The following is a 17868-nucleotide window of genomic DNA, read 5'->3' on the forward strand; positions in this document are numbered from 1 at the left end:
TTTATAGCCTGAACCCCTGTACTTGGTGCCTACAGTGGGGACAAGGGGACAAGGGTTATGCTGTACTTCACATAAGGAGGGCAAGGGGAAGGAGTAAAGACACAGGTAATTTGCCCAATAAAGTGGGCTTCAGAGGCCAAAGAGAGCTCTCCAGCAGGAACACATAGGGTCAAAGTTCCACCACAAAAACAGCTTCTGAGATTAAACTGTTCAACTTGTCACCAATCCCAGGATAATGTAGATGTGTCAGATTAAATAAAAGGAGCTGAAAACTGGTCTTTGTTTTCCTTTCTCTGCTTCAATACACAGATAACCTTAATTCCCTGAAGATTTGGCTATAAGGCTCTGCCATTCTCAATCCCCCCTCCCAAAAGGACAAAAGATTTAAAAGTGCCTGAGTTTGCAATGAGAAGGCCAGGACCATTTCTCACACATAGCAAACCAGCAAGTCATGTCTGCATCTGCAATGATCCCTTTTGCAAAGGGTCTCGGGAGAGTGCATCTCCCAAACACAACGGCCCTGGAAGGAAAGGCATCAAATCTGATGTGTTGCACAATATAGAAGAGAGAACACCCAGAAAGCAGAACACTGAGCCTCGAGGTGCTGTAACAGCTGCAAAGCTTGCTCTGTTATGTAATTTAATTTCACCTGAAGACTCCTTTTGATAAAAGATTTTTTGTTGTTGTTGTAAAGACCTCTTCAAAAGAGGAGGCTACAAGTTTGCTTTCCTCTAGTTCCCATCCTTCTTAACCTGTTCCCCCCCACCCCCATTGGAAGGATTTAGTTTGAAAACTATCTGTTGTTAAGCATTCATTTCCGAGAGCTCTTATTCTTTGGGTTGGTTCAATGGGCTGCTGTAATTAGGATGTTTCCTCCCTGCGGCAAGCAACAGTGCTGGCTAATGATGTGGCCCTAGGGCCTCTGGGTCAGAGATTCAGTTCTTAGGCTGGGAACGGGCTCTCAGGCCATTCTAGAAACTCTTTGTAACTCAATTTCAGTGTATAATGAGGGAAATAGCAATAGCTACACCTCCTAATGTGACTATGAAGATTAAAGAAAATGATCTACCAACTACTCTTCCTCAGTGACTGCAGATTCAGTGAGATTGTCCATGCAAAGCACTTAGCCTCATTTGTACCTGTATGCTAAAGAGTGTGAGCGGCTCCCCTACTGTTGCTTTCGTCATTTTGTTTTTGTTGTTTTTGTTCCCAATTGAGGAGTAACTTGGATTAATCTCCTGAATAAGGCATGTAAGTTTTTAGAATCTGGCAAAAGCCAACAATTCTGCCTGCCTAGGGTTGCACAGAACTCTAACTACAATGGGGAAGGAAACCGCAGTTTCTGGACCCATGTTTGGCATTTTTAACCAAGCTATTTGTATTCAGAAGATCTAAAGTTAACCATTCTGAAAACCCTCAATGTTAAGTAAACTATTCCCGGTTTCTAGAGATGTTCCACTACCCGGTGAGCTCTGTGAGAATGCTGCCTCTGTTCACTTTGTTTTGACTTACTGATGGATGATGAATTTCTTTTTTCCTTTCCTTACTGCCTCCCTCCCCCAGGAGGGGAGCGTATTAAAACTCAGACTTAAGATACCCTTTCTTTCACTCAAAAAGACTTCCTAATGAATCACTGAGAGTGCAAGGGCGGGGCTCCAACAGTGGTCTACATCTCCAAGGACTGGTCGGCAGACACAGCTGTGGCCTGGAAGCTGGGAGATGTGGAGAACACTGTCTTCTTAGTGAGAGGCAATGAGCCAAACAATGTGAAACTATCATGGTTTCTTGCACTTTGGCTAAGAAAGCTGATACTCTAACCTGAGCTAACACATGGCCGGATGGCAGGATTCTTACTTTAAAAAAAAAAAATGGTAGATGCTGCCATTTTAAAAAATAGCAACTGTTAAGAATTGCTTCCTTTCATAAAATGTCTCCCTTGTTCATAGAAGTGCACATACAAGTTGTGCAAATTCAGAAATCAGAGAAAAGAAAGAGAAAGGGAGAGGAGAGCTTTACAACAGAGTGATCACCCTGTCTCTGTGGTCCCTCTGGCTCCCCTGCCACCCCTCTGGCTTAAAGGCAAGGAGATGCTAAGGGGCCACTGGGGGTGGGGTGGGGCCCAGGGACATGGGGGCTGGCTTACAACACAGAGGGCTTAAGTTAGGTTTCCTGTATGAAAGTTTTGTGGGTTTTTTTTTTTTTTTTAAGTATTTATAGATCTGTTGTCTGTCTTTGCTTACACAGTCTCTGATCAATACATGCTGCCAGAGTCTGCAGTCACTCTCCAGTACTTTTAGCCATGAGCCAGGCTGGGTGCTCTTACCAGAGGACTTGGGCAGTTAGTGCTCCAGCAAGCTTGCCTTTATCTCAAAACTGTGCTGAGCATTTTGATTGAGCAAGGGCTTTTACAGAGAAAACTTCCATTTTTAATTATGTACAATGGACTATGTCCTATATCCATCTCCAAGTTAAATAATTCCTTCATTTCCTTATTCAACAATATAGTCAGTCCTCATTATTCGTGGTCTCTATATTTGAGAGTTTGCCTACCTGCTAAAATGTATTTGTAATTCCAAAATCAATACTTGTGGTCCTTCATGGAAATCTGTAAAAATGCAGCACTGTGAAAAATGTGACTCCCCTGAATGTTCCAGCTGACATCCAACAAGAGGACGGTCTATTTCTTTTTTATTTATCTCTCATATTTTAAAAAAGTGTCCTGTTCAATGTATACTTTTTTGTGCTTTTTGTTGGTGGTTTTACAGTTCAAAATAGTACCCAAGTCTAGTGTTGAAGTGCTGTCTAGCAATCCTAAGCACAAAAATGCAGTGACGTGCCTTATAGAGGCAATGCATCTGTTAGGTAAGCTTTGCTTAGGCTGTAAGTGCTATTGGCTATAAGCTGGATGTTACTTGAATCAACAACCTATATTAAAACAGGTGTCTTTAAACAGAAGCACATAAAAAAGATTACGTATTAATCAGAGGCTCACAGGAACTTAGGTTCCCCATATTTCCCCTAGGAGCAATGGTACAGGATCTGCTAATGGAGAGTCTGCGGTGACAGTATAAAGCAAAACTACCGTGTATAAGTCCCCACCGGTACTAGACCCATGGCAGATACCAAATCTCCATATAGGAAGGATGCTTCAAATCTGAAACATGTCTCCAGAGCACCACACACAGGCTCCTCCTTTAAGAGCAAACAGGAATAGAAGGATCCACTGACAGTAACACACGGTCCATAGTCCAGAGAACACAGAAAGGAGGCTCAGGAGGGCCCTCAAGGGCCTCTTGGTCTGGTGTGGTCTGTGAAAATTCAATGAGCTACACACATGTGATCTGGGCACTTCCCTGTATATAATATACCAATCTTCAATAAAAAGCAAAAAATAAAACAAAAACCAGACTAAGATAACCAGACCTAGCTTGGTGCTTGGAGAATAACCAGGAAGAAGAGGTTAAATGTCTGTCTAATAAAAATAAGGCAAATTTGCATCATGGAGCTAAGTGAGGACTCTTCTAAGGATGTCCTTTCTGTCAGCAGACCTTTCCCATCCTCTCCACAGCCCCCAGCCCTCAAATAAACTATGCTCCTACCTCCCTGAGCCAGGGCTCACAGAACTGCAGCTGTGATTTTTAAAACAGTGTTTTCCAAGTCTCCTGTCTTCCTCTCCCCACACAGGACACCTTTTATTCTCAGGGTGGTGGTGGTTCATGACTCCCCACAATATTCTGCACATATTATCTCTAGGATCTTCTAGCTACACACTAGGACAGGGAGAATTCCTTCCCCACACATTGTTCTATGCAGCCAGATAAGTATATATTGGCCCATTCCTAGTAAACTATTACAGTATGGAATGGAAACACATCATGTTTTATAGTTAAAATTCTTTTGCTGCCATTTATATAATTATATGCTGCCATATAATATATTATATATATAATATATATAAAACTAATGACCTCATTTACAAAGGAGAAAATGAAAATTCAGAGGTAAAGAAATCCATTTGCTCAGAAGTCCCACGCCAAACCCACATTCTTCAAACTCACCAACCAAACCTCTACCTTGCTTGCATCCCTCCCTTGTCCCTGCACCTGGGCATGTAAACATGAGGACTACCCACTGAAGGCAGGAACCCCCTGGACATGAATACTTGACACAGTAATAAGCTGATGTTCTCAGGGAGCTTGGGGTGAAGTACAGGGGCAGGTGGAGTGTGCTCAGAGGTAGAAGCAGCGTGTGCTGCCTGATGAGAGGAGCTGATGACAAGGGTCGGGCTGGGGGAGATGTCAAAGGAAGTGAAGAACTGGCAGATGAACTAAGGATGGCAGAAATGTTGACTGTGGCCAGAATCTAAAAAGCCTAAATGCTTTACACGGAAGTTTGAATTTTCTTCTGTATATAACAGAAAGGCATGGAGAGTTATTAAAGGAAAAGGCTCCATGATTAGACCCTTGGCTTGGAAGAGAGGGTGAGCAGAGAGTTGGAGCAAGGAGGTGTGGTAGGTATCAAGTTAAAGATGATGAGCATTGGCTTAGGGGCAATGTGAGGGGAGGATAAAAATACTACATAAAAGGATGACCGGGACCTGGTGACTAAAGTATGAAATATGACTGACTTTTTTTATATATCAGATAGAAAAATAAAAATAAAAACAGATCAATAATACCCAGTACTGATGACAGGCTCGTATCTCTGTTCTACTGAAAGAAGTGTAAATTATATAACCGTTACAGAGGGTAATTTGAAACTGCCTACAAAAGTAAAACTTCATATGTCCCATGAGTCAGAAAAATCCACTTTAAGAGTCAACCCTAGGGCCTCCGGTTGAGTGCTGGGCTGCGAAGCTGCCCGCAGCCTCTGCAGTACCGGTTCAATCCCCAGCCACCTGTGAGGGCCCCACATGGCGCGTAGACCTCTCCTGCCACACCCGCTGCTCCCCTCAGCAGTGTATTTTGTCAGTCTGCCTGTCTTGTTCCCTGGTGAATTCTCCCACCCTCCCACACTTCTGACTGTACCCAGTGCTTGTATAAATAAATACATAAATCTAAAAAAAAAAAATTAAAAAAAAGTCAATCCTAAAGAAACAATAGTGTGAACGCATAGAGATAAAATGAACAAGAGTGGTTACTGCAGCACTGGAAAAGGAAGGAAAATTCAAAACAATTGGAACGCCCTTCAGTGGGGAATGGGTAAGCAAAATATGGTGTATATATATATATATATATATATATATATATATATATATATATACATATCATGAAGCCCTTAAAAAGAATGGGGTTGACTCATTCTGATCAGAAAAGATGTCCGTGCATTATTGTGGAGTGGAGATAGCAAGTTGCAAGCCAACATACACAGCAATTTTTGCTGTTTTTTTAAAAGAAGGATTGCCATTAATGAAAGATACTGAAGACAACACAAATGGTAAGAAATTCCATTCTCATGAATTGTAAAAATGTTGTTAAAATGTTGAAACTACTGAAAACAATATACAGATTCAATGCAATCCCTGTCAAAATTTCAGTGGCATTTTTCACAGAAATAGAACAAACAGTCCTGAAAAATGTATGACACCAAAAAAAAGAGACTGAATAGCTAAAATGATTCAGAGAAAGAACAAAGCCAGAGGCACCATGTTTCCTGATCTCAAACTATTAAAAAGCTATAATAATTAAAATAGAATGGTATTGGCATAAAAACAGACACACAGATCAGTGAATCAGAACAGAGAACCCAGCAACAAACCCACACATTTTGGCAATTAGTTTACAACAAAGGAGTCAAGAATATATAGTGGGAAAGAAGTGTCTCTTTAACAAATGGTGTTGGGAAAACTGGACAGCCACAGGCAAAAGAATGAAACTGGACCACTGTCTCACACCATAAACAAAATCAACTCAAAGTAGGTTAAGGACTTGAAGTTAAAACCTGAAACTGTAAAACTCCTAGAAGAAAACACAGGCAATAAATTCCTTAACACTGGTATTGGTAATGATTTTTTAGATTTGACACCCCCCCAAAAAAAACCCAAAAGGCAATAAAAGCAAAAATAAACAAACAAGGGGAGTGGGGGCTACATCAAACTTAAAGGCTTCTGTTCAGAAAAGGAAACTATCAACAAAATGAAAATACCTGCATATACCTGATATATATAAAATCATATACCTGATATACCAAACTATACCAAAATCGTATATAAAATCATATACCTGATAAAGGATTAATACTCAAATATATTCCATATAAAGAACTCAGGTAACTAAAGAGAAGAAAACAACAATCCAATTTAAAAGCAGGGAAAAAGAATCTGAATAGGTATTTTTTCCCAAAAAGACATCTGAATGGCCAGCAGATACATGATAAAGTAGTTAATATCACTAATCATCATGGAAATGCTAGCCAACAGCACCTCTTTCCAGTGGTTGTTATCAGTAAGACAGAGATAACAAGGCTTGGTGAGAATGTGGAGAAAAGGAAACCCTTTTGTACTGCTGGTAGAAATGTAAACTGGTATAGTCACTATGGAAAAATTTTGAAGGCTCCTCAAAAACATAAAACTAAAACTACAAAATGATATATCGATTCTACTTCTGGGTATTTATCTGAAGATAACAAAATCATTATCTTGAAAATATAGCTGCACCCCCTTGTTCAATGGTGCAGACAAGGAGACAGTTATGTGTTCATTAACCAATCAATGGATAAAGGAAATATGACATGTATATATTGATAGAATATTATTCAGCCATAAAAAAAGAAGGAAATCTTGTCATTTGTGACATGGATGGCCCCTGAGGGCATTATGCTAAATGAAATAAGTCAGACAAAGACAAATACTGTATTATCTCACTTATAAGTGGAAATTAAAAAAAAAACTCAGAGATACAGAAACTATAACAGACTGGTGGTTGTGACAGGTGGGGGTGGGTCAAGGTGGTCAAAAGGTACAAACTCCAGTTACAAGGCCAGAAGTTATAAATTGGTACCAGAGACAGGGCAGGAAGGACCGTGCTTAATTGCTGGTACTTTCTGCTGGGTCTTCTCGAGGGGCCTGATCTCACTGCCCAACTCACCAACTCTTACCACCTTTCAGAGTCCCTTGATAATCACTTTATGTATTTTTTATTAGTGGGAGAGCTGGGTGTTACCCGTTTAATCCATTTGGTCAGAAATGCAAGTTTCTTTATGTGACTGTTTAAGCAATGGGATCAGATTGATTACAAGGTGATTCTTTCTATAACTTTTAGACCATTCAGTATTTTTCATATTAAGATATTTTTAATGACCCTGAGGTCTCTGGCTTGAGTATCTGGATGGGGACTACTCAGAAGAAAAGGAACTGGGTGAGGAAGGTACTGATGCACTGAATTATGAATACTGACATGTCAAATCATGACTGCCTACAAAGGCTAGAGGCTGACTGTTACAGAAGGGGAGCCAAAGGAAGAGACAATGTCAAGAAATAGGAGGGAATCTGTGATGTGTCTTATGCAGGGGAACTGAAGATAGGTTGCTGCACTGGGAGGCCAGCAAGGATGAAAAGATAGACAGTGAGAGGGGCACAGGGAAGGTAGAAAAACTGAGGCCCAGAGTTTTCAACCACATTCACTCAGAAGAGGACTGTCATGAGATGGATAAGGCTAAAAAGCAAAGTGGGTTTGAATATGGTAGGTTTTCTTTAAGAATTCAAGATATATGAATATATTTTTACTGATACCAACCCCCCCCCCATATTGAATACACTGACTAACTGCAGAGAACCTAACAGTCTCTTTGAGTTTATTCCCCAACAACCAAAGACAAGATGGATATCTGTCTCCACTGTCTCATGGCATCCAGATGCACCTGCCTCCTCAGGCCAGCAGCTCTCCCAGGGTGAGTCCTCATGCTTGCCTCTGGGGTCAGCACAAAGCTATGGCTGTGGCAGGAGTTCACCAAGTGTTTGTTGAAAGAATGAACACCCGAATGAATGAGAATGAGAATCTAGAGAAAGATGGTCAGAGAAGCTCTTTAATTTGATGTAGTCCCATTTGTTTATCTTTTCCTTCACTATCACTGCTTTGGGTGATGTGTCTCTAAAGATGTTACTGAGGTGTATGTCATGTAGTGTTTTACCTATGTTTCCTTCTATATATTTTATGGTTTCAGGTCTTATGTCTAGTTCTTAAATCCATTTTGAGTTGGTTTTTGTGCATGGTGTGAAGTAGTAGTCAAGCTTCATTCTCTTGCATGTAGGAGAAAAAGGAACTCTCCTGTACTGCTGGTGGAAGTGCAAACTGGCCCAACCACTATGGAGAGCTGTGTGGAGGTTCCTCAATCTGCTAAAAATGGAGCTTCCATATGATTCAGCAATTCCACTCCTAGTTATTTACTCAAAGGACACAAAAACATTAATTCAAAAGGGCACCTGCACCCCTATGTTTATTGCAGCACTGTTTATAATAGCTAAGCTATGGAAACAACCCAAATGCCCAAAAATAGATGACTGGATCAAGAAGATGTGGTATATATATATATATATATATATTTATATACACACATACACACACACACACACACAATGGAGTATTACTCAGCAATTAAAAAAGATAAACTCATGCAATTTGCAGCAACCTGGTTGGACCTGGAAGGGATCATGCTCAGTGAAATAAGCCAGAAAGTAAAAGAAAAATACTGGATGGTCTCACTCATAGCAGGAATTTAGAAAACCTAAATAAGGGATCAGGAAAAAGACTAATTATAATAAAGTAAAAATCAAAATCAACAAGCAACTATAAACCAGAGACACACTATGGGGGTTTAGGGGAAGAAGGGAGTAGGATCAAAACAAGGGGGGTAGGAATTGTACAGGGATTATAAGCAAGATGAAAATGCATACATTGAACAAAAATGAAAAATGATGTAAAAATTTATAAATTAAAAAAAAAGATGGCCAGAGACCAGGGTGTGTCACTGTGTCCCTCCAGTCTTGGGGGAATGAGCTTGGAATGTGGCCAAGGCCAGTTATTAAATGGGGCCCTGGCTGAGAATGGCAATTTGTCCAACATGTGACCACACCTACATAAAGAACAAATTACACACAATACACGCGCACACAGAGAGAAAGAAGACTAGAAGGAAAGGCCAACGGAGAGAACATCTAGAGAGTGAAATCATAAGTGATTTTTTTCCCCAAATCTCTTTGTATTTTCCCACACAAGAATCCCATGTTTTAATTGAGATTCCTTGTGAAGGAAGCTGCTTCCTGACCTGTCATTCAGACTCTGGGGTGGTGGGCTGGTCTAACAAGAGAATGGGTCTTCTGTACAAATAGACAAGACTGAGAGATAACCTTGAGCCATTGGCTTCTTAAGGCAAATCAGAAGATTAACAGGTCTCCTTTGTGTAGATGAGCACAAACACTTTACTAGACTTGCAATAATCACCCCCAGGTGGCTCTGTGAGGCCAGCCCCCTCAGCAAACTGCAAATCCTCTGTTTACTGTAAAACCATCAAATTCTTCCGGCCTCTCTCACTGAAGGGTTTCTCCATGCCCTCAAAAGGGAAGTTAGGATGGGAGAAGAGGCGGAATACACAGGAGGGCTGGGATAAAGCAGCTTGGAGTTCACAAGGCATAACATGAGCCCATCTGAGACACTTCAATAACCTAATTTTATGGTGTGCACCCCTAGGAGACTGGGAGATGGTAGCCCATCAGGGAGCTCTGGGTAAATGCCTGCCAACCAAGATAATAGACAGCAATAATTAGGCCTTTCTGGAAAACAGGGTAAGACTGTTATTAAAACTTTTATTATCTGTTTTATATTATTTTAATTGTCTTTAGCTGCTGTAATTTGGAAGCAATGAGGACGATAATAGAAGTAGTAATAATGAATTAAAACACAAACAGATCCAGTGTCTGCGGAAGGTGTAAGAGCAGTTTCACTGATGGGGTCTGCTCCGATCTGCATGAGGCAGCCCTCAGACCTGAAGGTCCCTGGTGGGACCCTGGCCATTGCCATGGACTGTCCTCTCAAGTACCATCCCTTCTTGGGAGGATTGATTTCCCCCAAAAATGTGAGTGATACTTCCCTTTCTCTCTGCACTGAAATGAAAATCAGTCCCCAGACTCTATAAAGTAGCCTAGATTTTTTCTCTCCAGAATTCATTTAATCAGCTATTTCTGTGGCTTAGAAAATTTTACTAAAGATAGATACAATTCTCTTCTACTATTTAAACAAAATCATTAATAAATACTACATTGTATTTTACAAATCAAAGGAAAAAAAAAAAAGATCTTTTAACTACAGACCACCCCAGGCAGCTGTAAACGAACAAAGGCTAACACTGGCAGCTTAGGTGGAGGAAGTTGTAAATTATTAATGTAGCAAAGCGTCACCCTCTGAAGCTTTTCCCCCAGCTTTCACCAGGAACCTGGGCATCCGGTGTTTAAGTTCCATTCACTCAGCAAGCACTTGAGGGACATTTTCTATCCCAGGCCGTGAAGTTGGTGGGGCTGAAGGATCAGGGTTTTATCCGCATAAAGTAAACCCCCGTTCCCTTATTTTTCCAGCTTTTTGAATCACTCTACAGTAGCTTCAATAAGCCTGCTGGCAATTTGCAGAGTAGATCATCAGTTACAGCCTGAACCTCCCCCAAGACTCCCTCACCAATGATCCTAATGTAGAGGTTGCAGCAGCAGCTGCAAAAAAAATGGCTAAGCCACCCTGGGTCCTGTCCAGGGTGAACTGTCCTGACACTTCTCCCTGGAACTGCTCACATCTAGACTGTCACCTGAGAACGTCAAAGTACTTCTATACATTGCACTTCTATTAGCTCATGAGGAGGAGAAAGACAAGATCAGAATTTCCTTGATCTTGTCTTCACATTGTTTTAGCCAAGCTAAGCCTCCTGTGCGTATCTTTCATCTTCCTTTTAGGAGAACAAGCGGGTTCTATTGAAAATATTTCCTTTCTTTCCCACACTGCAGTGCTTAAGTGGAGTCCTGGACACACAGTATTCAGTTAAAATACCCTGAAAGTTTTACTTATAATTTCCCATGGAAAATTTCACTTAAGGGCCCCTGGCCCCCGCTCTTTCTCCCTCCACCGACCCCATCCCCACCCATCCCACACAAACTCATTAATGCTTTCATTTTCTGGTACACTGATTTCCATTAATAAAAAACCAGCAATGAAAGATTCTTTAGCTCCATCACACATACCCATTCCCAAGGGATTTCTCATTTCGTTTGAAATACTATAAATAAAATGTGGCAAAAGTCAGAGCCGTAGAAAGATCATCTATTTTGTCTCTGTTCATTTTAAAAGACAGTTACTTTACAAAATTCTGACATTCTGCCCTAATCTTCAAAAGAGCTCCCTTTTGGGACAGAGTTAGCGCTCCCCTCCCCCACTGAGGAACTCACATTTCACAAAGGCTCGTGACTGCCAAGTTGGGCCACGTGAGCCTCAGTATTAAACAGGAGGAAATTCTCCTCTGGAGGGGAATGGACAGAAGGAGATAGGAGATAGGAGATAGGATAGGAGATAGGAGAGCCAAATGCTTCCTTTATAATCACGAGTGGCTTAGGCCTGGGGAGAACGTTCATTAACAAGACTACACAAATCAGGGATTCTGGGCCTTCCCAGGTAAAAGTGGAGGAAGCACCTGAGTAATCCACTGGGGTCTCATCTCCTCTCAGGGAATATGCCCGAAATGAGTTTGCACATTTTCCTGCCTTCTCTGAACATACACAAAGTCTTGATATTTGTTTCCTCTCCTACACACTCTACTCCTAACTCTTAATCAAACACAGTAGTAGTACCAAGAGGAATTTTGACTTTTTCTTACAATGTCCTTGCAACAGGTAGATGTCTGGCAACAGAGTCCAAGGACGCTGATGTCCCCACGCCCTGCCCCTTCCCAGGCCACCCTCCAATGCCCCCAGTCTTACCAGTTCCCCTGTGTGGTGACTTTTTCTCTGCTGTCCGACTCTCCTTTCTGGGGTCTGGTGGCGGTGTGACTTTCTCTGGTGGCTCTTCTGAGCTTATGTCAGGGGATGTAGGCATGTGTGGCAGGGTGAGGGTCTGCAGAAGCGGCTTTCTAGGCAGAGGTGGTTTGGAGCTGTGCGGCTCCAATGGCCGGGCCTTTCCCTTTCTTTGGTCTTTCGGGGACCTGGCACCTCGAGTGACTGGGGTTTTCCCCATCTGACATTTCTCGTCTTTTGAGAGCAAAGTCAGTCCTCCTTTTTCTAACCTGACCTCAGCACTGTATCTCTTTACTCCTTTCGCCTCCGGAGAAGACACATCTCTGTGTTTGAAAGAAAGAGAAGTGGACCGGAGCTTGACAGGGAAGGAGCTTCTATCCTCACATGTGGGAGGCTCCTGAACAGCTGGGCATGGGTCTCGCAAGCCTGGCGTGGACAGTGCATTTCGGGGGCTTCTGCCTGGCCCAGGCTGGCTGGCTACCTTATCTCCTGAGTCCTGAGAGCTGCCCTCAACTGGTGAGGGTGGTTTCTGAGGGGCCAGCTTCCTGTCCTGGGATTCAGGAAGTACCCGAAGGTCATCAATTGCTGCCTCGCTCCTCCAGGCCAGGCTGCTCCGCACAAGGGGCAGTCGGACAGTGGAGGGGCCTGAGTGCTCAAGCAGGTGGGTGCTCCCCTGGTGCGGCCACACCCGGCCTGAGGTCACAGAAAATTTTTTCACACTTCGCAGCTCACTGGCCCCTCTTTCCATTTTTGGTTCTGGGGTCGCCCTCTCAAGTTCCTCTTGAGGGGACTCTACCTGCTCAGTCTTGGGGGACTTTGTCTGCTCATCCTTGGAAGACTCTGGGGAGGTGGCCTCTTTATCCAGGGGATAGGGAGCGGGCTCCTTTGTTGGGGACTCTAAGGTGGGTGGTGTGGGAGATGTGCTGGGGCTCACGGTCACGGTCACCGCCACAGCCTTGTGCTTCAAGCAGCTCTTGGGGATTGCTGGGCTCCCAGCTGGGGTGACAGAAGATTCTTTCTCTGTTCCCTCGGGACTGGGAACTTCCAGTGTCAGCTCCTCTTCCTTTTGGACATTTTGGTCTGGCATGTCTGGACTAGAGGAAATCTCCAAGGTGGTGGTGGAACCAGTCTCGGGAGGTGTCATGTTCCCCTCAGGGATGCAGGAAGAGGACTGACTCTCAGCGTCTCCAGAAGCACATGCCACTTCATCAACTGTGTCCCCAGCTGGGGAGCATGCGATTTCAAGGGACGGCTCCTCCCTCTGATTTTCACTGTTAGGATGAGGATGCAGGGAGCCTTCTGGCAGAGATGAAGACTCTGAGCAGGGATCCACAGGCTCAGAGGCCTCTGGGGTGACCGGGCGACTGGAGGGGCTGTCCCCAAGGGTGCCCTCCTCCTCAGCACTGGCCCTGAGTGCTGGGCAGTGCTGCAGGCGTGCCCTTCTAGCCCGAGGCCCTATGGGCAGCAGCGTGGTCACCACTTCCCCAGGCGCAGGGCCTCTCTCCAGTACCACATCCTGCTGTACGGAACTGGGCTTTTCTTCTGCACTGGCTTGGAGTAATGGCTTCGCATCATATTCCTCCTCCTCTGGGGTACACGTCAGGTCACTCAAGGATTCAGACTGTGCTCGCTATGAGAAACAGGGAAGACAGAAGACAGCACTGTTATGTCAAATATGAAGGTTATGACCTCCCCATTTTGTTCAAGATTTAATGTGGTTTAAATGGAGCAGTATATCTCCAAAGTCAGCACATAAGCAGACATTCATACACTGGCATCTTTTCTTAGTCCCTCCTTAATGATCTATTTGGAATCTCAGCTCACAAGTTCAGCTTTCAGCAGAACAGTGGCAGTTATGCCTATAAAATAAATGTCACCTAAGGCCCTTGTGAACAAGCCGCAAAACTAGTGGATGATACTCTACAGTGTAGCAAAGGGGACCACACAGCCAGGCATCTGCCATGCTTTGCACTCTATGCTTGTTATTTCACTTACTCCTTGATTCCAGTGGGCTTGCAGCCTGGGCCACAGGCTGCAATCCTTTTGAGAAAAGGATTACAGACATGCCTCATTTTATAGCACTTTGCAGATATTTCAGGTTTTTACAAATTGAAGGTTTGTGGTAGCCCTGCATTGAACAAGCCTATTGGTATGGTTTTTCTAACAGCATGTGCTCACTTTGTGTGTCTGTCACATTAAGGGGTGTGTGTGTGTGTGTGTGTGTATTTTTTATATATAATGCTACTGCACACTTCACTGACTACAGTATAGGATAAACAACCTTTATATGCACTAGGAAACCAAAAACTTCAGGTGACCTGCTTTATTGTGGGGTGCTGGAAGTGACCCTGAGATCTAAGGTGTGCCTGTGTTACTCCCTGTTTGCACTTGGAGAACTAGGAGCTCAGAGAGATCCATACCTTTGTAATGGCTGAGCTAAAAGGTAGCCTTGCTGAAAAGTTGGTGCACTGCATGACCCTGTGCTGACTCAGAGCTGGCGTCCCATATCAGTGCTCTCTCCTCCCAGCTAAATTTAAAGTCCCATGCTACGGTTTGAAATGGTTTTTCCCATTCCCTACTGAGGCTGAGTGAAGTCCCCACCACTACCAAGTGCCAGACTCTGGGCCTGAGTGCCCGGCTGCTGCTTTGCCCACCCTCCATTCCCCATGTCTCTACCATCACCTACAAGGACTATCTCAGACTCCACTTCTACAGGAAACCTTGCTTGTTCCCAGCAGCTTGGTGCTCTCCCTGCTCTCCTGGCTGACAATCATACTCCTCCTTGCAGTATTTTTTTCTGAAAGGTCTCTGGAATTCAGATTTAGTCCAACTTCCTCCTTACAGTGCACAAAGACAGTTCCCCATTAGAAAGGAAACTAAGGTACACATGAATCATTCAAAGGCAGTGTGAAAATGATCAAATTTGATGTTGATTTTTTAAAACAGCTTATGACATCAGACGTGGAGAGTTACCAAGCTTTTGTAGCTCTCTCCTCCCCATTTTTAGGGAATGTGATACTTAGGGAGTTTTCACAAAAGATACTTGCTGTTGCTATCATTTTAACATTTTCTAGGTGGCATTTACTTGCTAACAGGACACAGGATAACTGGGATGTTTTTGACAATAAGCTAACTCTTGCCAAAATACACAATCTCATTCCTTTGGATATAAAAAGATGTGCAAAGAAATCTATGCAGAATTTTCAAAAGTTGCAGGTTCTTGACTTTGCTACCTTTTGCCCTTTCGCTACTAAAGGAAGTCATTGATGTTGAAACCTCTTCAGAATGTGAATCACATTTTAAAACTATTGGAACCTGCACTAAAGTCATCAGGAAACTGAAAAGGAGACCTGACTTGGGCACATCCCAAAATCCCAAAGAGAGTCACTGGAAGCTATAAGAAAGTAACAGAAGAGGTATAGGCAGGATGAAGGCTGGCATGAGGCATCATCCAGAGGGTAGATGTAGAGGCCTTTCAGAGAATAAAGTGGATTCTGATTCAGCCAGACTCTGGCCGGGAACAGCAGGAAAGATTCCTGTGTCTACTTCATGTCCCCAGACTTTCCTCCTTTCTTTGTCTGGGCTCTCTAAGCAGCTTCCACCCTCCCAAGTTAAAAAAAAAAAAAAAAGGTAGGGGACCTATTAGGGCTGCACCAAGGTGCAGATTATGTTTGCTGCCTCCTCTTGCCAGACAAAGTGTCTTGAGACAGTGTCCATGTCATCTCTGCATAGAGGACATTGCCACTGAACAACTGGGGTGAAGAGGAGGGGTCCATTTCCATCTGAGAATTGAGAGTTGTAACTAGCAGCTTGGCCAACCACATGATCTCTGGATAATCATCTCATTGTGCTGGTCCTGTTCAAACAGAGTTAATAATGTTCCCTGCACTGGCACTGCCTGAGTTGGGATGAGGACCAACTGGTGTAGTGAGATGTTAGTGTAAATGTTTCAGGCATTCCCCATCTCCTGCACTGGAGCCATACACAGGGCAGAATTCTGGGCAGTGGGGTAAAATGTCAAGATAACAACCAGTGTTTCCCTTTCTCAACTTCTGCTTTGGTGGGGGCAGGTTTAGCCAAACTTATTTCTGAATGGGTTTTCAAACTCATAATAAATATTACTTGATTTGTTTTTCCTGTACATATACAACAGGGTTTGAGGCTCCTTTCTTCCTAGAACTCCAAAAGGATGCAGAGTCTAGATGGTGTGGATAGTTGCAGGAGGACGCCTGGCCAGACAAGGCCAGCTGTTTGGTTCAAATAGAGGAAAGAACTCGGGCAGCAGGAGGAAGTGACTGAAGTGGAGAATCTCAAGATGCCTAATCCAGGGGAGCAAGCAATGAGAGTGGGTGGAGAACAAATCCCCAGATGTTACAGGGGATCAGAACTAAGGGAAAATTGGACCTCACTGTCCAGTGAAGCTCAAAGGATAGGGAACATCTGTTAAAGTCCCAGGGGCCAGGAGGGCAGCAGAGAGGGCAGCCTATTCATTCTTCCCCATCCTGGAAGCAAGACTGACTCATCTGAAAGCACTTTGGTTCCTTGAGAGAGGCCAGGTGCCAGATTCTCAGTATTGAGTAGTGGTACCTCATGACCAAAGGCAAAGGGGGCTGTCAACTGAAGGACAAAGGTCTCCAATTTAGGGCCCAACAAGGACACTGGCCTGATAGGTCTGCCCAGCCAGGAAAACAGGGATATCTCCAAAAACTGTCTTATATCAACCAAGAAGGGAAGAAAAATGAGGGAAGATATAGAAATAGCAGAGTATAAATCAAGGAATGACTGTGTCTACCCAGACTGACTCCATCAGATTTTCTGTTATTCTAAAAAATGGGCTTCAAGAGTTAGGTTCAAAAGTAAAGAGAGAGAGGTGCAACCCTGCCTGGGGACAGTGAAGAGAGGCTCATTTCCACCTGGAAGATGAGCCATGCAGTCCCCAAGTCTTGGTCAGGCTGTAGTTGGTCACACATATCCCTGCCAGGGCAAAAGCCATCCCTGTGGGAATAAAACTCAAGCTGGGGAGCCAGAGGGAGACAACGTGGCCCTGCCTTGTAGCTCAGCATGAGGAAAGGAAGATCCGGAATTACTGGACCATGTCAAATCCCAGAAGTACTGAATCTTGAACATTAAATGTGCTGGAGGCAGGTGCATTTGCACTAGTCCCCGCCTTGCAGAGGGGCACATCAGAATGAAAGTAATCACAGCTCACTTCTTTCTCCAGTGTTAGTCCCCTCCAAAGTCAACCTTTCTGGCTTGAATTTAAAAAGCATCTTCTATGTTCCACAGAAAACCCACCCTCCCCTCCAGGGAATCCCTGACAGCTTGAAAGACTCTAGCTCACTGTCTCCAGCTGAAGCACCTAGTTATCCCGAGTATTTCATCCAACGTCATAATCCTATCTTGAGGGAAAGAGGGAAAGAACTTTGGTGTGTGAACATCTCATTCCTAGCACTGCCATTCTCTCTGACCAGGCTAGCCCCATACCCTGCATCTCAGCGCTTTTGGGGGTCAGCATCATAGACACCATCAGGTAGGGAAGAAGGGAACAACCCTATGTGGACCTCTAACCCACTGGTGCCAAGAAGGAGGAGTACTCCATGAGTGAGTTAGGCTCCCACAACTAAAGGTCACAACTGCTCCCAGCTGCATGCCTTTGCCTTCTACCAGGGGCGTGATCCTGTACTAAGCAGATTCTTGTCCAAGGCAGATGTCCACTCCAGTGCTCAGCTTCTTCTCCTGCCATTCACTCATTCATTAGTCCATGAGTTTGTGTATTCATTTATCCACTCAAAAAACATTTACTGAATGCCAGTTCTGTAACTAGAACTGTTTTGGGTCTGGAATGGGGCCTTACAGAAGACTGTTACTAAACAAGTAAGTACATACAT

General features: G+C 43.7%; 1 protein-coding gene across 16 annotated transcripts in view; it reads right to left on the reverse strand.

Moving 5' to 3' along the window:
- CRACDL (CRACD like) overlaps positions 1 to 17868 on the reverse strand; it is a 103750-nt gene that overhangs the window by 6114 nt on the left and 79768 nt on the right. For all 16 annotated transcript variants that reach the window (XM_054701895.1, XM_054701897.1, XM_037527930.2 and 13 more), the window contains one exon: positions 11948 to 13610. In XM_054701895.1, the coding sequence (XP_054557870.1) occupies positions 11948 to 13610 (1663 nt within the window). The remainder of the gene's footprint in view (positions 1 to 11947; positions 13611 to 17868) is intronic.

Source organism: Talpa occidentalis, unplaced genomic scaffold (assembly GCF_014898055.3).
Source record: "Talpa occidentalis isolate TD23 unplaced genomic scaffold, MPIMG_talOcc4v2.1 talOcc4.5, whole genome shotgun sequence".
Taxonomy (NCBI): Eukaryota; Metazoa; Chordata; class Mammalia; order Eulipotyphla; family Talpidae; genus Talpa; species Talpa occidentalis.